This window comes from Lepus europaeus, chromosome 4 (genome assembly GCF_033115175.1).
Source record: "Lepus europaeus isolate LE1 chromosome 4, mLepTim1.pri, whole genome shotgun sequence".
Taxonomy (NCBI): Eukaryota; Metazoa; Chordata; class Mammalia; order Lagomorpha; family Leporidae; genus Lepus; species Lepus europaeus.
The window spans coordinates 150,034,578-150,057,637 of NC_084830.1; the positions used below are offsets into that span (position 1 = coordinate 150,034,578).

The following is a 23,060-nucleotide window of genomic DNA, read 5'->3' on the forward strand; positions in this document are numbered from 1 at the left end:
TCTCAGTTTTATTTCTAAAGTTCTATTTGCTCCAGGTATTCAGTATTTATGTGTATAATGTTTTATATTATTTTGTAATCAGTACATACACATTTAGTATTATTATTTCATTATAAAATGTCCATCTGTATTCATGGTAATATTTCTTTATCTGATGAGCACTTTGTATAATATTAACATTGGAACTCATTTATTTTGATTAATGAGTACTTAATATTATTTTTAGTCTTTTACCTTCTAAGCTGTCAAAGGGATCTCATTTTTTAAAAATAAAAGCTGAGTATCTAAACCTTTTAAATTTGATTATTTATACATGTTTCAGAATTATGTTAGTGAGTTTAAGTAAGTATTATACTGTGTCTTGTCCATTTGTCCCATCTGGTTTTTGTTCGTTTTTCTCTTTGCCTGCCTCTTTTTAGATTGAGTATATTTTTGTGTCACATTTAATCTCCTCAATTGGATTATTAGTTATATCTCTATATTTTAGTGTTTGGCTGTACATATTTAACTTACCACGTCCTGTTTTCAAATAGCATTATGCCATTTCACTCATGCTGTAATAACATGACAATAATATTTTTACACCTCCTTCTTTAGTGCCCCATGCTATCGTCATACTTTTTGCTTCTATGTCTATTGTAACCTCTAAAATACGTAGTATTCTAGTTAGCAGTTACCTCTAAGTTTGCTAAATAACATATTTACCATTTTCAGTGCTTTCCTTTTTGTGTGTGTGTAATTTCGACTTCACTTCATTTTGCCTGAAGAACTTCATTTAACATTTCTTGTAGAATCTCAAATTTTGTTTGAAAAGGCTTTATTACAGTTTGTTGAATTTGATTATATTTGTATTAAGGATTTTTCCCTAAATATATGAGATTAGTACACAGTTTAAAACATAAGGAAAATAATTGCAATGTCTAAAATTGATTAGGTTTTAAATTTATGATAAATGTCAGCAAACTCAGTGTAACACTGTTTAAGGGACATGGTTAGATTATTTTCAGATGAGGAAATAAAAACCTGATATCACTGTAACTAGTAATTATAGAAATGAGAGCTGAAAGAACCGTTAATGCCCCTTTATAATTATTAGGCCAGAGATTACGACATGGAGTAGTAGTCTCACGTTGGCAGGCCTCCTCATGAACAGTAGATGTGTGTAGACCACTCTAGGTGCGTTGACTGCTAGTAGTGTGAGGACTGCCACAGGCACTGCGAGGAACCTTGGCCACTCTTTGATCCTATTAACTATATGTATCTCCTACAGCCTGCTCATTCTGCTCTGGGTCCACAGTGTAGGGTTAAAGAGCGGCTTTGAGTCTTCAGAGTCCATAAGCACTCATCTCCATAAAGGGGCAGAGTGGGTCCGTTCCTTGTATCATTCACTGAGGTAGGGAGACCAGGTGCCTGCCTGCCTATTACCAGGAGAATGAACGGATTACAGAGTGTTCTGCGGCAAAGCACCGCAACAGATGGTGCACGTCACAACACAGATACATGTTAAGAGCAAAATTTCCAGAGAAAAATCAAGCAACAAAGCTAGATCTGTAAGGTAGTACTATTGACAAAATAAAACGTATGGACACAGGGGTTCTTCTCCCCTCCCCTCATTGCCTTGAGAACAAGTGTTTGTTCTTTGCCTTCAGGAAGTACAAGTGCGTATTTTCCAAGTCAGTGTTGGAAATACTTTGTTCTTGCAGATGTTGATGAGTGCCAGGCCATCCCAGGGCTATGCCAAGGAGGAAGTTGCATCAACACAGTGGGCTCTTTTGAGTGCAGGTGCCCTGCTGGTCACAAGCAGAGTGAAACTACCCAGAAGTGTGAAGGTGAGTGTGGGAGACAGACCTGTTTGTTGACTTTCATTCTGAGAAAAACACAGCTTCATTTGGAATTTGGTAGCCTTTTGATTAATCTCATAATTCTTTATTTTAACGTGAAGATGTTGGCATTAATGCTAAAGTACGTTTGTGTTGATTTGGGTATAAAAGGCTTCATGGGCTTGGTTTGGAAGCAGCAATGAACATTTTGTTACTGCTTTGTTATCTCAGTTACTGTTGAGAGGGAGAGTAATACAGCTATTTATGCTTTTCCTTAATAAAATAGTTTCCTGCTTCAATTGTGAAATTTATCAAAAATTAAAATTAGGATAGAGAGAAGTCCAAGTGAAATTTAGTATCATGTATGATATACATTAATCGTTTGCACTGTCATATATTATAAAATATTTTAATTGCTATATTGAATATTAATTCTTGACTGGACACCAAATTACTAATGAAGCACAACTTACCCAGGAAGGATTTGGAAATTACTGCAAGTACCCTGTGAAAGGATAGTTTTTTGAAATATGAAATATGGATTTTGATATCAAAATATAAGCTCCACCAGCATTATTCATATAGAAATAAGTCACATTTTATATTTATCTGTGTTTAAAACTTTCACCATTATTATAAAATTGAGGAAGTTTCTAAGTGTATGTATATTTAGTGGTCATGGATATTTACAGTAGTGTTGACACTTCGAGAGTACTGGTATAATGTTTATCTTTTTATTATCCTATTACTTAAATCAGTTTTTCATGTAAGATAGTTTTCTGAAGACGGTCAAGAGTAACTTTTTAGTGTGTGTGCCATAAGAATTCTCATGAATGCAAGTATTTCCTTCTTTCTCTGTCTGAAAGTCAGTATTTGAAGTTATATTTTGTTGTTTGGTTATAAATGTTTATAAAGAGTTGTACCCCTCTCTGTAGAACAGAAAATGGGAAAAAGGCAAAATCTAGAGTTTAAACATAAAAAGTAAATGGGAACATCAGCTACATTACCAGACAGGAGGTGGACTGTGGCCACGTAGGAACCTGAGCTCTATTAGCAGACAAGAGGTGGGCTGTGGGCACACAGGAACCTGAGCTCTATTATCAGGAGGTAGGCTGTGGCGCACAGGCCATTGCCTCAACTTCAGAAACCATAAATGCGCATGGCCTGTTTCATCCTGAATTTTCCATTTGCTCTTCATTCATTGTTAGCTCCAACTGATCTTAATATTTTTAAAGTTAATTGTGTATTCACTCCATAAAGAAGGCAGTGAAGATGTAACTGATTATTTTAAGGATGAAATAAATTCCCTCTGAAACTTTTCCCAAGAATGCTCAAGTTTTTTACACTACTGAAATACAGTGTGGGCTGTGAAAATCGGGCTGTAGTGGACAGAAATTTCTGAGTTACTTAAATTAGCAGAAACTTGGAGATCTGCAGAAATCTGAGTAGTGTTGCTGTTTCTTTGCTAATTTTTGTGTTTTCCCTCTTTTTTTTTTTTGATTGATTATTGTTCTCAACCTTTTGTCACTTCTCCTCCATTTTATGTTTCTGGAATAAAACTCAGACCAGATCTAAGTGTGGCATACTGGGAACAAAGATAGTATTTGATTACAGGTGAGAAGGCATGACCACTGACTGATTACAGTGACTCATATTTCCATTTTATAGCAATCAGTTTGTTCTTAGTTGAAAATGCAGTGAGCCTTTTTGACTTCAATATATTATCAAGTAACACACAGAGCCTAGCCAGTTTCGAGAAAGGCAGTGCAACTCTTTATTCACCACTTGTCTATATCCTGTAGGAAGGAGAGCAGGCCTGCGCCGCGGCTCACTTGGCTAATCCTCCACCTGCGGCACCAGCACCCCGGGTTCTAGTCTTGGTTGGGACGCCGGATTCTGTCCCAGTTGCTCCTCTTCCAGTCCAGCTCTCTGCTGTGGCCCGGGAAGGCAGTGGAGGATGGCCCAAGTCCTTGGGCCCTGCACCTGCATGGGAGACCAAGAGGAAGCACCTGGCTCCTGGCTTCGGATCAGTGCATCGTGCTGGCAGTAGCAGCCATTTGGGGGGTGAACCAACAGAAGGAAGACCTTTCTCTGTCTCTCTCTCTCACTGTCTAACTCTGCCTGTCAAAAAAAAAAAAAAAAAAAAAAAAGGGTGAGAGCAGTTGATGTAACTGTAGGGAATGCCCAGAGTCCTGAATCCAGTCACATCTTTCTTTACTTCCTGCCTGGGCAGCAAAATCCATTTTACCATTGCCCAGGAAGAATGATCTGATTTTGTATTTGGGATTGGTGTGGAATAGCAGAATTGGAAGAAGTAGAGAATGTGAAATCTGAAGGTTTTATGAAGCCTTGTATTAAAGTCATATTTATTTAGGTACGTCTTAAAAGTGGCTATTACCAATTTTTATTGAGTAATATTTCTCTTTTAGGTAAAAGAACAAGTGGTATTTGCTTATATATATATATATATGCCAATTATATAATATAATTGGCATATCATATATCTAGAAGAATTCTAAACTGTTGCTATTTTTGGTAACATGTTTTGACTGGAGTCAGTTCATGAATAGTTTAGTGTCCATGTAAAAATATGTGGCCATAAAGTTAATGTTGGCTGTAAATAAAAATAGAACCTTTGCAATCAATTTTGACCAACTATTGAAGGAAAGACAACTTAATGTCAAATGAATTATAATGTAAATATGAAGTATAGTGGTATTGGCAAATTTATTTTTAAAATGATGTGTTTTGGTTTAGTGTGTTTCATATTTCTGTTGATACAGCAATGAAATTTTTATAGAAGCCTTTTTTAGTCTTTTAAGTTAGTAAGTCTGTTCAGAAATAAGAGAGGCAACACCAGCACTTTGAGTTTCAGTGACTGGGATTTGTTGATATTCTCAATAAGAAGCTATGAAATGAGCTTACTAAGTTTTAGCAGTTGTGTTGGTGTTTTGTGCATGTACTGTCTGTTGACTGTCTGCTCCATCCTTTGAGTGAGATCCTTGAGAAGAGACTCTATAGCCCAGAGCCTGGAATGCTGTCCACTGACAGTTCATCTTGATGAATCCGGAGGAGGGTGCCTAAGAAGTTAGTTTATTTGATTTGGGTTGCATGTTCAAAGAGAAGTTAAAATGTGAGCCCAGAGTTAAAGTTGTATTTGGAAAGAGGCTAATGGTTTTCATCAAGGGAATTTTGCCTTTATCTCGCTCTCTCAGTTTTCTTCATGATTTGATTTTACCCTGGTTGCCATTGACAGAGCAGAGCATAGTCAGTGCAGCTGGGAGTTTTAGACTTGTGTCATTGTGCTCTGTGGTACCTAAAGGTGGTGCCTCTGCTTTCTGCTCATTCTTTGGGATGTCTTCTTACCTGGAATCTCATCCTGCAAGATTTATTCTGTCCCAGATTTGGGATTTTGTATAGTTGTTGTTAAAATTTTAAAAAGTGGTAGGGATGGCGTCATGTCCGACTTTAATGTAGAAACTCTCTTACAGATTGCGCTGAGCCTCTGTTCCCTCACATTTAGGTATAAACTACTGTTTAAGCTATAAATCTGAGCACAAACTAGAAAAGAATTTATTTCTCTGTGCTTCTGTCTCTCATGCATGTGTGACAGAGAATCAGTTAGGCCACCCTCCCTCCACCAGCCGCCTTTTCTCAGGGCTCCAGATTCTGCAAAACCACTCATGATGCCCGCTGCAGTCAGCTCTTATTTCTCCCAGGCTAGCGCGGTTCCAAGACCTGATTTCCTAATTCTGTCAGGCAGTGCGCATACCGGTTCTTCAGTGCCGTCAAGCATTTCCTCACATTCAGAAAGATTTCTCAGTCACCTACTCTATTCAGATATCCATTAACCCAAGGATCTGTTTCATTTTGGTAAGGAAGGGAAGAAAACACATCCTTATGATAGGACGCGGCACATCAGAAGACGGTCCAGCATTTTCCATCTGTAGAAATAAAATATGGTAATTTGAATTTCGGTCCATATGGATAAAGCCCAAGTAGGTGCCAGATGTCCTTGTGTGACCACCCCTTCCCCTTCAAGACTATACTTTCTTTTACATTCCTGGAGCTCTTAGTCTTTCCTGGATTATATGGGAGGCAGGAAAAGAGCATCACTGTATTGGAACGTTCCCTCCAATGGTTCTTTGTGAGTCAGAAAGTTGCTGGTAATTTATTCTGAAGACTCTACAGCTTTGTTCTGTTAACACAGCATTTTGTTTTTTGAGATCTGTGATGACAAATTTGTTTATTTATGTTCATGAACCTTATAAAACTTGTTGGCACAGTCTCTTTCCCTGTGGTTCCAACTCTGCATTGATAAACCATGGAAAATAAACTTTTCATACTTGACTGAAAAGTTCTTGCTTTTATGCATGTTGCCAAAAGTATATTAATTTTAAAATTATTAATAAGTAAGTCCATTGACTGATTGCTAAATGGCAAACTACATACTAAAATGGAGGTTGAATTAAGGGGATTGTGAGTATTGGAAATAGTAAGAATTTTTAGATCATCAGTGTAAAACCCATGAAAATGATCTCCTTTTAAAATTCCTAGAAAGAAATTTGTGACAGTTGAGGCAGGTATCCATCCCCCTTCCCCCCTTAAATAAACAAGCTGGCACTTCTGAATCCAAACCTCTTTTCTATCTCCCATAACAAATAATTTATTCCTCTGTCACTTATCACACTTTATTTTAAACTGTTTCTTCTACCTGACTTTGACAGTGGATTATATGCACCATACAAAAACTAGTATTTATTGAACACTTAACTGTATTCTAGGCAATACTTAAACCATTTCAGTTTGTACAACAGACCTGTCAGGATGGTTATTATAATTAACTCACTTTACCAAAGAGCAAACTGAGTAACTTTCTTAAGGTTATATGGGTAAGAAATAACAGAGCCAAGATTCGAGTCTGCTATATTTGCTCCAGAGCTTCCTCGCTTTCAGTCACTCTACCCTTTAAATAAATAAATAAATATAAATAAATAAATAAATCTTTAAAAATTATTGATAGCAAGCGAAATGCCATTGACTATTAAATACGCTAAAATACATTTATCTTTACTACAGTAAGAAGGTATAAAATGACATCATTTTTTACCTGTATACTTGGGTAAAATAAAAATTTTAGTGGCAAAATGTGCTAGTGAGAATGCTGAAAAACAGACATAAATTCCCAGTGAATCTGTCAGCTACAAGGGTACAGAAATATTAATCTATTAATTTTAATTCTAAGAAGGTATCATATCTATACTCATGATGGAGAAATGATGGACTTTTCAGAGACAGGGCATCCAGTTGTTTGTTCAATCTTCTGAATCCCTTGGTGGAAAAGACTGACCTAGGCTGAAGCTGGGAGCCAAGAACTCTATCCAAGTCTCCCACATGAGTAGCAGGAACCCAGCTACGGAGACCTTCAGTAGTGCCTCCAGAGTCTGTATCAGAGGAAACTTTGAGAAACAGAGGTGAGAATTGGACACAGGCACCAAAGTATGGTACAGGAGCATCTTAACCAGTGTCAATCACTAGGCAAATGCTGCACATCTCCCAGTTATTTTAAACGTGGTGCTGTGGTAAAAAGCACCCATAATGTGGCTAAAAGCAAAAGCAGCCTGCATCTAAGCATGTTGTTACCTGCCTTCATCCCCATCACTTTATATTGAGCTTCCTCATTTCCTTGCTTTTCTTTGTTGAGTTTTATTGCATCTCCGTATATTTCATTTTCATCATCATCATTGTTCTTACTTGAAATTTACAAAGAAAATCAAATTCTGGGTTAAACTTTGCTTCATGTTATGAGTGCAGTTACAGGTTGCTCTAGTTCTTCTTTGGAATGGGATAAAATGGTTCATGACGTGGCTAGCCCCTCATGTGTTCATCACTTTCCTGCCAGGAGACATTAGTCTCCTCCTTGTTCCTGTTGTGGACAGTGCTCAGTGTATGGTCAGCCACGGGTGTGCACTCTGTGCTGCAGAACCAGGTGTCTTCTTCAGGTTGGAGCTGCACCCTGGGGCCCAGAGTCCTTTCGATTCTCTAAAGGACCAGTTATCCTCTTTTGATCTCTTTGTTGCCAAAAGGTGATGTATTCACAGAATGTGTAGTAAGAGTTAAAATCTAATACTGGGGCTGGCATTGTGGTGTAGCGGGTAAAGCCACTGCCCGCAGTAACCAGCATCCCCTATGGGTACCAATTTGGCTACTGGCTACTCCACTTCAGACCTGAGAAAGCAGTGAAAGATGGCCCAAGTCCTTATGCTCCTGTACCTGCATAGGAGATCAGAGGAAGCTCCTGGCTGCTGATTTCGGATCAGCTCAGCTCCAATCATTGCAGCCATTTGGGGAGTAAATCAGCAGATGGAGGGCCTCTCTCTCTCTCTCTTTCTCTATCTGCCTCTGCCTCTCTGTAACTCTGACTTTCAAGTAAATAAATAAAATCTTTAAAAAAAGAAAAAGGAAAGAAAAAAAGAGTTAAAACCTAATACAAGGGATCTTTCAAAAGTTCACAGAAGGGCTAGCTTTGTGGGGTAGAGGATTAAGCTGTTTGTGATGCCAGCATCCCATTGCAGAGCACTGAATTGGGTCTCAGCTGCTCAGCTTCCTGTCCAGCTCCCTCTGGTGTGCCTGGGAAAGCAACAGAAGATGGACCCACTGCTTGGGCCCCTGCCACCCATGTGGGAAACCAGAATGGAGTTCCTGGCTCCTGCCTTCTGCCTGGCCCAGACCCAGTGTTGTGGCCTTTTGGGGAGTTAATGAGGGATGCAAAATCTGTCTTTCCCCCTCTGTTTGTGATGCGCTGCCTTTCAAATAAATAAATCTTTAAAAAAAAGGTCATGGAAAATGTGTATGACAAAAGTATGCATGCATTTATTGTACCAAAATAAGCTTGTGTTTTAATCCCAGTCTTCTATTAACTTTAAAAATTACCCTTGTGGAAGCCAGAGCATTTTTATAAACCACTTGGGAAGAGCATCCTAGCAGCGGTGTTTTCAAGCCAGCTTTCAGAGTCCCCTCTGTGCCTCCTAAATGGAAATGTCACATCCAGGAGAAGTGAGCAAGGAGGAATGACAGGAGCTCTAGGAGGGCAGCCTGCAGGTGACCATGGAGGCAGAGTTAGCGCTGACCACTCCAGCAGGTTCTTCTAAGCCTTTCCGTTTGTCCCTCCAGATCACTTCACTGTTAACGATGCATGTGTGAAGCAATGTGGATAACTTTGAGAGTATTAACTCACAGCAGTATTTCATGGGAGGTTACTACAGTCACTTCATTCCTTCCATTTCAACCTAAACTAAATCATTTACATCGGAAGTTGCGCACACAGCCCGTAATCCAGATGGCACACAATTTAAGTAAATACTTTCAGTTATAGTATGAGAATGTTTCTTTTAATGTCATGGATATTAAAGAAACTATTGTGTTTTTATGTAAGCTTTAGTTTTCCTACAAGACTTCAATTTCCTATTTTGCTTATTAACCTGTCTTTTGTGATTTAATTGATTTTTAAAGACGTATTTTATTTATTTGAAAGGCAGAGTTGGAGAGAGAGAGAGATCTGCCATCCGCTGGTTCATTCCCCAAATGGCTGCAACAGCTGGGGCTTGGCCTTACTGAAGCCAAGAGCTTCGTTTGAGTTTCCCACATGGCTTCAGGGGCCCAAACACTTGGGCCATCTTGTGCTGCTTTCCCAGGTGCATTAGCGGGGAGCTGGATCAGAAGTGCAGTACCCAGGACTTGAACCAGCACCTGTATGGGATGCCAGAGCTACAGATAGTGTGTGAACTTTCCATGCCACAGCACTGGCCCCTTTTGGTTTAATTATGAAAGCAATCTGAGACCCTAGCAAGAGCACACATAGAACAAATGAAAGGCTCTTTTGCAGATTTGTGTTGTCCACAGCTTGGCAAGAATTCCATTGAGTGATGGGAGAATTTGGGCCACACTGCCTGGCAGCTGTGTGCTATTCTGTATAATTTAGTGTGGTTTGACTTGATTAGCTATAGATGCTAGTTTGAAGTATTAATGTATTCTTTAGTTATAGGTTTCATCTTCCACATTCTTGGGGGAGCCACCAGGATTGTGTGACTGCAAATCCCAATGTCCCTTCTCTCTTTAGAGACAGAATACCCTGAGGGCTGTGCCACCTCAAGGTCCAAACCAGCTCTTCCTTTTTTCCTGCCTGTGTTAGATTGTAATAAAGGCCTCTTATGTAGCAAAATCATTGTTGGGTATTTGGCAGTCATAAAAAAAAATGAAACCTTGTAAAAGAGAGAACCATAATACTGAAGGCACTGGGGCATTCAGTATTTCAGTTTAACTCAGAGCATGTCTGTCACCCTCGTTTTCCAGTCCTCTGATAGAAGAGGCTGGCTTTCGAGGGCAGCTTCTCTGGGGACATCCTGAACTGTCACCAGTGTATAAGCCTTACCCCAACACTATGAGCTCGTGTTTCATTTCTTTACCTTGGAATGAACTTCTCAAGGCCCTTTGAGACATTCTAAGTCCTGAGCCTTCCTGCATCAGATCCACATGGTAAATATTCCAGGCTTTGCCTGGTCTTTCTTGCATGAACTCAACTCTGGTACTGTAGTGCAGAAGCAATCACAGACAGTGCAGAAACACTGAACAAGGCTGTGTTCTCATACGACTTTACCTACAGAAGAACCAAGTTCTAAGTTCTTGAGCCAACACCTGCTGGTTCCCAGGGTGTACATTAGCAGAACTCTAGAATTAGAATCCAGAGCTTGATCCCAGACATCCTGATGTCTTCTGCTCCTTTCCTGGGCCATTAGCAGGGAGCTGGTTCTGAAGAGGAGCAGCCAGACTCAAACTCATAACCAAGTGGGATGCCAGTGCCGCAGGCAGAGTCTTAGCCTACAGTGCCACAGCACCAGCCCCCTACTAGGCAATTCAAAGGAAAAAAATTGCAAAAGCAAAATGTGTTGTTAAATGATATTGGAAAACAAAGTCAGAGGTTGCTTTCTTGTTTTGTTGGATTCTAAACAAGTCAGATTTGAAGTCCTTGAAGATATTTTCTAATAAAAAAGTTGGAATTAGCGAAAAACATTTCTTATCCAATGCTTTAATAAAACCGTACTATGAAAATTTAGTTGTAGGCTTAGGAAACTAGTTCAACTTAATAAGCCTATAGGGTAAGCTGTTTACAAATTAGATTATCATAATTTTTCTTCCCACATAGAATCCTTTCCTTAATTTACCATGGCAGAAAAATATTTTTCATAATTAACTAGTAAAGAAAAATAGGAAGTATAATATTTTGGCATTTGTTTGAAATTAAATTTTCTTTTACAATATTTTATCTGTTTCTTTACGTTCCTTAGCACCAAGATGAAAGATTATTACTTTGATGTTTTTTCCACAAAAAGCGAGGCTGCATTTTACATAAACTCTGTACACCAGCATATATAAATCCCCTATGTGTAGCATCTAGTTTAATTAAATATTAATATTTCTGTCAGAAATAAAGAGCGTGAGTTTCATCAATAAAATGCATTCCAGAATCTGTCCCTTCCCAGGAAGCTGATTAAACTTTCCTGTGTCCTTTTAGGACAAGCGCTGCACTCTGCATAACTCTCTTGTGCTTTCGCATAGCTGGCAAGCAGTGGGAATGGGCAGTGGGGGTAGGCAAGCAAAGAGCCTCTGCCTTTCATGTTCATCATTCACTTCCAGCCCGTGTAAAAAGAGAACCTGTAGAGAAGTGGAAGAAACAGTTTCAAGGGTGTTTTTTGGGAAGCACTGTCCATGAACTGGAGTGGTCGGGGTGGTGGGGAGTAGAGCCCCGGTCACACCTGGGAAGGCTCAGTTCTGCATCTCCAGAGAGGGAACTGCAAAGGACACATAAGTTTTCCACCTGCAGTTGAGGGCGTCATGGCAAGGAGGTTCACTGAATGAACTGGCAAGGGGCTGTGCTCCTAAGATTGCCTAAGTTATGAGATTTTACATGGATGCCAGGGAAAGTCACTGACCTGGGGCTACGTGAACACAAATCTGAAGGAGATGAGGGAACAAACCATGGATGTCTGAGAGGTCCTGACGACCCAGCAGATGCAGTGGCCTGAGGCAGAGGCATGGCGTGCATGAGGTGTTGCAGGTTGAGACAGAGGCAGCTGTGGCTGGAGCAGAGTGACCAGGATCTCACCACTCTAAAGGAGTAGGATAAGGATTTAGAGATGTACAGTCTCAGGGCCTTTGCAGGCTGTGGTAGGCACCTTGGACTTAGAGCTCTCCAAATGGGAGCCACTGTAGAGTTTTGAACTAAAGAGTGAAATATTCTGGCCTTAATTTTTTTAAAGGTTTATTTATTTATTTATTTGAAAGTCAGAGTTACACAGAGAGAAGAGAGGCAGAGAGAGAGAGAGAGGTCTTCCATCCGATGGTTCACTCCCCAATCTGAATCTGCACCAATCTGAAGCCAGGAGCCTGGAGCTTCTTCTGGATCTCCCACGTGGGTGCAGGGGCCCAAGGACTCGGGCTGTCTTCTGCTGCTTTCCCAGGCAGAGAGCTGGATCGGAAGTGGAGTGGCCGGGTCTCGAACCGGCGCCCATATGGGATGCCGACACTTTAGGCCAGGGTGTTAACCCACTGCGCCACAGCGCCGGCCCCTGTGGCCTTAATTTTAAAAGGTTTATTCTTGGGTCCAGTGCTGTTAGTTTAGCAGATAAAGCCAACACCTGCAGTGTTGGCATCCCATATGGGTACCAATTCGACTCCCAGTTGCTCCACTTCCTATCCAGTTCTTGGGAAAGCAGTGGAAGACCCCAGCACTTGGGCCCCTGTACCCATATCGGAGACCCAGATGAAGCTCCTGGCTCTTGACATCGGCCTGGCCCAACCCTGGCCGTTGTGGCCATTTGTGGAGGGAACCAGCAGACAGAAGATCTCTCTCTGTCCGTCTCTCTCTCTTTCTCTGCCTCTGTGTCTCCCTCTCCCTTTCTATAACTCTTTTACATAAATAAATAAATCTAAACAAAGGTTTACTCTGGGCTGCTTGGTAGTAAGAAGATAGTAAAGATGAATGTGGAAACATGGAGACGAACTAGAAGGCCACTATGGTAATCTAAGTGAGATTTCATGGTCTTGAGCCAGAGGTTTATTTAGAAGTGGTTCAGTTAGGAGAGGAATTAGGCAATTCCAAGATTTGGGGAACTTAAAGGTTGGCGATTCTGTTAATTGAGATGGATAGTGTCTGTGGATAGAACATAGTAGAGGAGAAAGTTACCAGGGGCTTAGTTTTACTTGGTTAATTTGAGACGTCTGTTAGACAGCTAAGTAGACATTTGCAGTTAAATTTATAAGTCAAGTTTAAGGACAAGATCAAGGCTAGCAATACAAGTTTTCTAGTCTTCATCTTAATAGTTGATACTTAACGTTCTGAGACTGAATAAGATCCACCATGGGCATATTTTGAGGAGAAGCAGTTCAGGTGCTGATCCCTAGAGCAACTTCAGCAGTCAGATGTCCAGAAGATGAGAATCAACCAGTAAAGGAGACCAAGGTGGAAAAATCCATGAGATGACAACTCAACCAATGAGATAGGACCTTTGTTTCTAGTCCCTGTCCTGTCCCTTCCCTGCTGAAGCCTTGAGTGGTCTTAGTGGCTGCTTGCCAGGCAAGAAGGTAGCGAAAATGCAAAGAAAGAAGACAGCCATGCCCCTCGATCATGAAGACTTCCAGTCACAGGGGAGGCCCAAGCTGAGGCAGAGGGAAAGCTTTAACTGGAGGAGGGATTAGAGCTCTGGGGTTTTCAGTTTTTGTCTCTGTGAAAGGGACGGGATACCCGATGGACAGAGCCTGAGATTTCCAAGGGTCAGGGAAGAACTAGTTAAGAGATTATGCATAATGGCAGTGGGACAGATCAACAAATTGCTTTCTGCCTGTAGCCTTGCTCACTTTAGATACCATCGCCCTATGTTTTCTCCATCAATGTGATATTGTTGAAAACATTTCCAACTTCATGAGTTATAGTTGTAAGTATACAGGCAGAAGTTCAACTTTTGCATAAATCATCACTTGGATGTGGTGAGTAATTTTTTATAAGATTCTATTTATTTGAGAATTACAGAGACAGAGAGAAAAGTCTTCGGTCCACTGGTTCACTCCCCAGATGGCCACAATGGCTGGAGCTGGACTAGTTTGAAGCCAGGAGCCAGGAGCTTCTTCCAGATCTCCCACATGGGTACAGTGACCCAAGTGCTTGGGCCATCTTCCACTGCTTTCTCAGGCCATGGCAGAGAGCTGGATCAGAAGAGGAGCAGCCAGGACTAGAACCGGCACCCATATGGGATGCTGGCATCTCTAGCGGAGGATTAACCTACCGTGCCACAGCAGCAGCTCCAAGTGCTGTGAGTAATTTAAGGAAAAGGCAATTCCAGTCATGAAAGTCTCAACATCTTGGTGAGACCCTTGAGGAATGTCCGGATAACTGCGCAGGGTAAAGCAGTAATTCTGTCCTGTATTCTGCAGCACTCACTCCAGCTGCATAGTGTGAGTGTGTATGTGTGAGTGCATGCTATGTTAGCCCAGTTAGAGCATAGCTGTGTCTGATGAGGTTCACTCACAGAACTGGCAGTCTCCCCAGTCAGCCCTTTCGCATTTGCATTTCACACACAAATGCTAGTGAATGACTGGTTGGGTTTATACGGGTCCTTCACCCCCTTGAGTAGATCTGGGTGTGTGCACATCTCAGGAGTGACCTTCTGTATTCACACATCCACACGTACACCGTCCGCTTTGTGCATAGATACAGACATGTCCAAGTAGTCCAGTGTATGTGCAGCTACTTTTCATATTTGAAGTGAGTATATATGAATGGAACCTGTCAAGAGAATAAGGAAGTCCACCAGCACCAAAATAACTGCCAATGTGAACGTTAATCCTCTTTGTAAGAGTGGCACAAAGCATGTGCTTTAGTGACCAAGCAAACTATTTTTATTGAGTTTATTTCCTTTTATGGTAACAAATATGAGAAGTACCGAGGTCAGTGCTCACTTATATAGCAGTTCAGTGACAGTATAAATGATATATTTCTTTTTCATGTGTTGCCATTTATTTAAAACTTGCAAAATAAAGGACTTTCTAATGTATCTTGAGAATATTGATAGGAGATCAAGACTTCCTAAATGAATGGCCTTAATGCAAAATGCCAAAATATACTTAAAATTCTCAATGTTTTAGGATTATACTTTAAGGTCTTGATGCTTAATGAGAAAAATGAGAAGGGAAAATACTGAATTCTTGCAATTTTGCCAAGTCCAAATGGTTATAGTAAATTTAGCTTTGGAATTTCCTGACTTGGATATCACTGAAATTTTAGGTTTTACCAAACATTAAGAGAGTCTTTCGATTTACCTTCTGCATACAAAAATGATTCAAAAAGTTCACAGAAAATGGAACTAAATGTCAATTTATTTTGGTGCCCAAAAAATGGAGATCCATGAGTAGTCCCATGATCTTTTTGGAGCACCCTCATCTTTTAGAATTTTAAGGCCCTTGTGGAATGCAGGGAGGATTGGAAGGAAGACGGATTCTGGAGCATAAGGTTTTAACAGCTGTTATTTAAACTATTCTACAGAAGCTCGGCGTCATCATGTTAAGTCTTCAAGTATTTTTAAATTTGTAAACAATTTGGTCTAATTTGTATTGAAAGCCAGTGTTCTGAGTTTAAAATTTGCCCTTCTGTGTCCAAAGTTTGGGTTAACAAAAGGGTAACCAATTGTTTACATTCTGAGTAACTCACCAAAAAGAAAGAAAGGGTTCTGGAGAAGAGAGACAAAGGCAGAAAATGAAAAACCACTGCTAGAAAATGGCCATGTTTCCCAAGAAATCCAGTCTTGAGATCTTGGGGTGCAAACCAAACATTGAAGCTCACTTTGCTCCACTGTGTTGTCAGTGATTTGCATGCTTTTTAGATCAAAATCACCTTCTGACTGTTGTAGTGTTCACAAAGGACTGTGATGGATTTGCCTCTTGCCGCCGCTGCTTCATGCCTGAGTTACTCCAAATTAGTGTTCAGAATGATGCAGTATTGATTTCGGGCCGAAAGTGAACCATTCATTATGTTACTGCAGTAGCAGTCTTTTAAAAAATGCCATTACTCAGCCAACGTGGACAAACACCTCTTAATTAAAGAGTTCCTGTAATGCTTATTCGTGTTAACATACAGAGACTGTTTTAAATATATTTTTCTGTGGACTGTTGACAGTAGAGAAGGTGGGCCAAGAAATAATATCTGATCATTGCAAACACAAAATATGGATGCAGCATGATAGAGCCCCAGGCCCCCAGCCTCTGCAGAGGCCCTGGCATTTTCCATCACACTAAAAAAGGTGTGACCTTCGCCTTATAGGACTGCCCCTTTTCTCTTCACATTATCTGGGGAGTAATCTGGGAAGTATCCTCACCACTCCAGTCAAACTAATTTCATAAAAGTCATGAGATTGACCTTTCCCATGCCTTATAGTATCTAGTAGCATACAGAAACAATCTTCTTCACACCATTAGCACCCCAAAATCAAAAACACTCTCACTTGTATGCAGCTGCCCACCAGGCACATACGCCTCAGATACCCCACAGTTGTCTCAAACTCAATGTACACGGGGTCTTTGGCTCTACCACCCCACCCCACCGGCACCTTACCGTCATTTGCTAGGTTCCCCATCGCTGTGATCGGCACAGCCAGTCAGTTCAATTTGTTGTCCAAATCTTAAACTGAGTACCACTGAACCATTTTGTCAAGGTCTTTAAGTGGATTCTACTTACTAAATAAATAGATGGTGAGTTCATGTACTTCTCTTGTCTTCATTAGTCCCATTTATCCTCTCAGGTCTGTGATAGCATTCTTTGAGCTACCTCCTGCATCCTCTACTTCAACCCTTTCTCGGCATGGAAGCTATAGATCTTCTAAGTTTGGCCACATTGCTCTTCTGTTTGAATCCACTAGAATCCCCTGTTCTCAGGACAAAGTGTTCTGTAAGATCATTCTCTGTTTACCTGTCTAACATCATTGCTTTCCACATGTTCTGATTCACTTAATTCCTGGACTAAATCACGCTCCCTCCGGTTGAGGTGTGCTCTGTCTTCCTCCTGGAAAACTGCTGCATTTCATTTCCATAGCCTGTTCTAGGCTTGTGTGTGTCTGTTTCAGTTTTGAGTGTGGCTTTCCTGTAGAAGTCTTATCCTGCTTCTCCTCTGTGTTCCCACTCTCCTCTTCACCACTCCATCTGTAGCATTTATCACACACCGTTGCCATCAGGTGTAACCCTGAAGTCCTGGCCACCATCACCAGCTTCTGGGGGATGAGCCCAGCAAAACTGTGCTTTTAGCTCAGCTCACAGCTTTAGTCTTATTTCTGGTCCAAGGAAAGGTTTCATTTGCATTTTGAAACCAACTGGACGTTTTGCTTTGTGTTTCTCTTTTTATGTGTTATCTGTCAGTGATGTGTTTTTGGAACACAAGAGGAGTACTAAAGCATCTTGACTGGAACTCAAAGTCAGCATGTTTAATAATCTGTCCAGGTGATTCTTAAACCCAGTTTTGTCACATCTGTGCTCTGTTTTACTCTGCCAAGAAGCATGAAGCTGTCCGACATGAACTCAACTCTGCTTCCCCCTCTGACCGCATCTGCGTTTTCCCCCTTCCCTGCCTTTGATGAGACATCTTCCCATTTTTTTCAGAGAGAAAGGTTCCAACGCTGTACTTTTTTCCCTCAGTTTTGTATTCTCCTTTGGACGTTGGCCATGAATTAGTTCATTCTGCAGCTTGTGTATCTGCTCTTTCCTGATCTGCTCTTTACCTGCCACTGAGGCTGGTCCTGGAGCCATGGAAAACAAGATCTCCCTTCTCTTGCATCCCAGCTCTCTGTGCTGTTTCTTGCTGACTTCATTCCCTGTGAACTTTCCTAAAAGCTTACTCTCTACCAGTTGCCTCACTTTCCTCACCACCAACTTAATTCTTAACCTTTTGTAAAATTGTCTTTTCATGCTTCTCTTCTTTCAAAGGAATTTGAAATTTTAGTCCCATTAGACAAAGACCGGGAATACTGAAAAGTTCTATCATTTCAGAAAGTCACTAATGATGGCCAGGGGCCAGGACTGTGGGAAAGTGGGTTAATCTGCTGCCTGTGACACCGGCGATCCATATAGGCACTGATTTGTGTCCTGGCTGCTCCACTTCTGATCCAGTTTCCTGCAAATATGCCTGGGAAAGCAGTGAAAAATGGCCCAACTGCTTGGGCCCCTGCCACCCAAGAATTGTCTTTTAGTCCCATCATTAACTGGAGCTCAGACTCTGTCATCGCATCTCTACTATCCCTGACCCTATTTTTTCACTCAACTTGCAGAAATCTTTGCCAGAAGTACGATTTGGATCATGCTCTTAGTTTGATGCTTTAGTTGCTGTACATTGCCTGAGAAGCACAGGGAGACTCCTGAGAATGGCACCTGGGTCTTCTACTTAACTTGGTGGTGGTATCTGCTAAATAAATTCCTTGGCTCGTGGGGAACTGTTCATTGCCCACCTCTGCCTTTTGATTGATCACCTCCGATTGGCTCCTAGTATTTCCTTCTTGGAAAAACACTTCCCATCTTCCCGGCATGGTGAAGTTCTCCATTCCTTAGGAATCTTTATCATTTACTATGTCCCGCAAGAACTTTTACTCGTTCTCTGAATTCAGAAAGCATATGGTTCAAATATATTGTTGCTTTCTCTATTGTAGTATGCCTTGGTTTGCATTTATCTACTTTGTAGATTGTAATTTCATTCAGATAACAGATCATGTATAATTGGTATTTGGTATGTGGCAGATCAGATTCTTAATCTGTAATAACTTAATGAGTTCAGAAATAAATAGAATATGCCAGTCAATATCTGCTTAAATGATTATGTAAAGAAAAGATTTTGAGAGTTTTAAAGAATTAATGGTGGCCGGCGCCGCAGCTCACTAGGCTAATCCTCCGCCTGCGGCGCCAGCACACTGGGTTCTAGTCCCGGTTCTAGTCCCGGTCGGGACGCCGGATTCTGTCCTGGTTGCTCCTCTTCCAGTCCAGCTCTCTGCTGTGGCCCGGGAGTGCAGTGGAGGATGGCCCAAGTACTTGGGTCCTGCACCCCATGGGAGACCAGGAGAAGCACCTGGCTCCTGGCTTCGGATCAGCGCAGCACACCAGCTACAGCGGCCATTGGAGGGTGAACCAACAGTAAAGGAAGACCTTTCTCTGTCTCTCTCACTGTCCACTCTGCCTGTCAAAAAAAAAAAAAATTAATGCCATTTTCATTAGTTATTGTTTCTTTTTCTTTCAAGTAAATTATTCAAGAAATAATGACCTTTAATGACCAACTTATTGGCAGCAAACTGAATTTTCTGTTTGTTTCCATCTGATTCAAGCTTATTCCAGAAAAAAAAGACATAGAATGCAGTGATAGCTGATATTTACCAATTAGAGTGAAAGGTAAAACAGAATGATAGTTCAGAAACTTTGTAAATGTCCTTCCCAGCTTTGATATAAACTCTTACCTTATGGACAGTAAATTCACAAGAAGAATCTAGGGATTGGATTTGTCCACTTTCCACAAATAAATTGTATATAAGAGAAAAGTAATTTCGTGCTAACTGGCAGGTCTGGAGAAGTTAAAACACTAGCTTCATTAGTTATAACAAAAGCATATCATGAAAGATCCTCCAGTGGTTAATCGTTCATATTAAATTAGAAAACTTGAATTCAGTGAAAAACGATATGACATGAAGGGCAAGACATCCACAGTGGTAAAGTAAGGGAGGACTTCAGTAGTCCTTTACCCTATAAAAAAAGAATTTAGCCAATGAAATTTGTTTTTTAATACCAAGAGTTTAAATCTCTGGAAATAAACAAATCCAGTGCAGTATAAAAAGGAGTTCTGCATCATCATCAGTTATTAAATCTGGCCCCATATAAAAAGGATCACATACCATTATCAACGGAGATTTACCTCAGAAATGCAAGATTACATAAACATCTGAAAAATCGATCAATTTAGTACATAATATAAGTCAAATAAAAGATAAAAGCATGTTCATCTCAATTGATGCAGAAAAAGCATTTGGAAAAAGAATCCAGTGATCCTTTCATTTAAAAATAATCAACAAATTAAGAAACTTCCTCATCTTTACAAGGGGTATCTGGGAAAAACCTATAGCTGACATCATGCTTAATAAAACATTCCCTAAGGTCTGGACAGAACAGATGCAACACAGTCCCTGTCACAATCCCAGCTTTATTTTTTGCAGAAATAGAAAAAGATTATCCTAAAGTTCAATGTGGAAATTAATATGTAAGCCATGTATCATATATGGGAACATATATAAAGAATTCTTATAACTCATTAATCAAAAGACAAGTTAATTGAAAAATGTACCAAGAAATTCAATAGATATTTCTCCAAAGACGACACCCAAAAGGCCAAAAAATGGAGCTAACCAAAATATTTGTGGGTTGATTGATGAATGAATAAATTATCTGTGTCATACCCAGACAGCAGGCCTTCTTTCGGTAAGAAGATATGAAAGTTTGACAGAAACCACAACATGTATGAACTTGCAAATACTATGCTAAGTAGGAGAAATCAGTTACAAAAGACCACATTTTTTATGATTCTATTTATGTGAAATATCCAAAACAGGCAGATGTATAGAGTCACAAATTAGGTTGGTGCTTGTCTGAGGCTTGGAGGGGGGAATGGTGGAGTAATTACTGATGAGGTGGAATTTTAGGAGGATGAAGATTTTCCACAGTTATGTTGTAGTGGGGATAGCACAATCCTGTGAATGTGCTAAAAACATAGAATTTTGCACTTTGGATGTGTGAATTGTATAGTGTGTTTATTATGTCTCAGTAAAGCCATTTATAAATATTCAGTGAAATGCTGAATGCAAAGTTTAACAGGAGAAAGCAAATATCACATTTTCCCAACTTAGTTTATCATATTGATATTCCTGTTGTCCTTAGAGAACCTTGAAATGGGAATTAATTTATTGCTTGTAACACTTCAGATGTGAATTTTTCTATTATCAATCAGTGTATATTAAAAAAATAGAAGGGTCAGTGTATAACAGAAAGATACTTGCTTTTTCTATATCAGCAAATATTGTAAAATAAGAGCTTAGTACGTGGCATTGCTGTAGACAGTCTTTTAAGCACCCTAATTTAAAACAGAACTTACTATTGATGCTAATTCTCTGTCAGCTCACTGTACACGGGCTGCTGTGTATGTGACGTATGTGTGTGTGGACTGACGGAATGTCAGGGGCAGTGTTCTTAGAATTAAGTCGTAGCTGAGGTCCCACCGGCTTGCCTGACCCAGATTTTACTTATGTTCTACTTCGGGTGAGATTCACAGTGAATTTTGTGAATGTTGGTTGACAAATAGGAGGTTATGTGGTTTGGCAATCAGGAATCTGTCAGATGGTTGTGTTTAGGTCTTATTTTCTTAAAAAAAAAAAAAAAATTCAGTGTTGAAATTCTTTGGGTCACCAAACACTTTCCAGCCCTTGTCTTTCTTTGCCCTCCTGGGACTCACCTGATAACCCCTCTTATTGGTTAGTGCTGCCACCATCTCTTACCTCCCAGGCTTCTTCCTAGTCTTGCTTTTGGTTACTGACGGTTCTCGTGGTTTCCCTCCTCAGTTTTTCTGTTCTCTTTGGAACTCTCAGTTGCTACAACATCACGTGTTATCCATATACCTAGTGATAAACCACAGGTGACCATCTTCGGAAGTTATTTTGCTGCTGACTTTCATATCCAAATTCTTAGCTATGTAGTTAGAATTTTGACCTGTTTCTCTCCAGTACCATGAGTTCAAAATGTCTGAGACTCAACCTCAAAACCTACTCTTCCATGTCCCATTCTCTGTTAGTAGCCCTAGGTTATCCCCGTCGTCAATCAAGCTGCAAGTTGGAGACACCCTCTGGTGGCCAAGTCCTGTTGAGTTCTGTTCCCGATGACTTCTGTTAACCCTTACTTCAGGCGTCTGGCATTTATCACTGGGTGTTACATCATCTGTGCACATTAAACACCAGGATTGTCCTTTTTCAAATACTGATCTGCGTGTGTAATGCTCTTATTTAACGTCAACTTTCATAGGCACTGTGCCTCTCCTTCACAATAAAAGCTTCAGGGCGGATCTCCAGGATTTGGCATCTGCCTAGCTGGCCAAGCTTATGTTCATCTGTTTCCCGGCCATTCTGGACACTTCCCATTCTTCACCTGTGCTGTGCTTTCAGACTCCCTTCCCCATCCTGATTTTTCTTGTTCCTGCTTAGTAGTCTGAAGCTAACTGCGATCCACTTGCTCAGGACTCCAGGCTCTGCCAGGCAGCACAGTGTTTGAGCTGAGCAATTACTGAGAAACTGACATGTGAGCCCATTCAAGACATCAGGACAAAAGCAGGTTGCTGGGGCCTTCTAGGAGAGAGCTTTCTTGTTTAGGAGAGAGCCACTGCAGAGACGCTGTGATTGGAAGGCAACCTCAGGAGAGTGACAGAACACACAGGGCGGAGCTGAGCACGCGGCAAGAAAATAGGCAAGAGACATTGGCTTAAACCAACCCATAAATCTGAGCCACCTCCAGACTCCAGCTATTGAATTTCTGGTGAATGTCAATTTGGGCCAGTTTTCCTAATACTTGTAGCCCAAAGGCACAAGCTTATAAAGTTAAAAAAAAAAAATACCTTGAAGGATGTGACAGGCGCTTGGCCTAGCAGTTATGACCCTGCTTGGGACATCTGCATCCCATTTTAGAGTGGTTGGCAGCAGGTTGCATCTCTGCTCTTGATTCCAGCTTCCTACAGATACCCAGTCTTGGAGGCAACGGGTGATATCCTAAGTACTTGAGTCCATGCCGCCCATGTCGGAGAACTGAGTTGAGTTACTTGCTGATGGCTTTTGCCTGGCCCAGCCCCAGCTGTTGCATGTATTTGTGCAGAGAACCACAGATGGAGCTCTGTCTATCTGTTTGTCTTCCTCACAAAGTACATGAATAGAAGTTGTAAAGCAAGTTCAAGGAGAGATAAGTACAAGCACATTGGATGTGCAGAACACAGATGAAAACAGGTCCCACACGCCAGACTTCCCCTTTTCCCATGCGTGTGCTCCTCACCATTGGGCCCACTGGTTTATACATGGCCCGTACACAAGAGCACTTCAGAAATTTTGAAATCTGTGCACACTGAAGGCCTTCATAAAGTTCACA

The 23,060-nt window shown here is 40.8% G+C and overlaps 1 protein-coding gene across 2 annotated transcripts in view; it reads left to right on the plus strand.

Annotated features, from left to right (window-relative positions):
* FBN2 (fibrillin 2) overlaps positions 1-23,060 on the plus strand; it is a 242,414-nt gene that overhangs the window by 75,826 nt on the left and 143,528 nt on the right. For both annotated transcript variants that reach the window (XM_062189229.1, XM_062189230.1), the window contains one exon: positions 1,704-1,829. In XM_062189229.1, the coding sequence (XP_062045213.1) occupies positions 1,704-1,829 (126 nt within the window). The remainder of the gene's footprint in view (positions 1-1,703; positions 1,830-23,060) is intronic.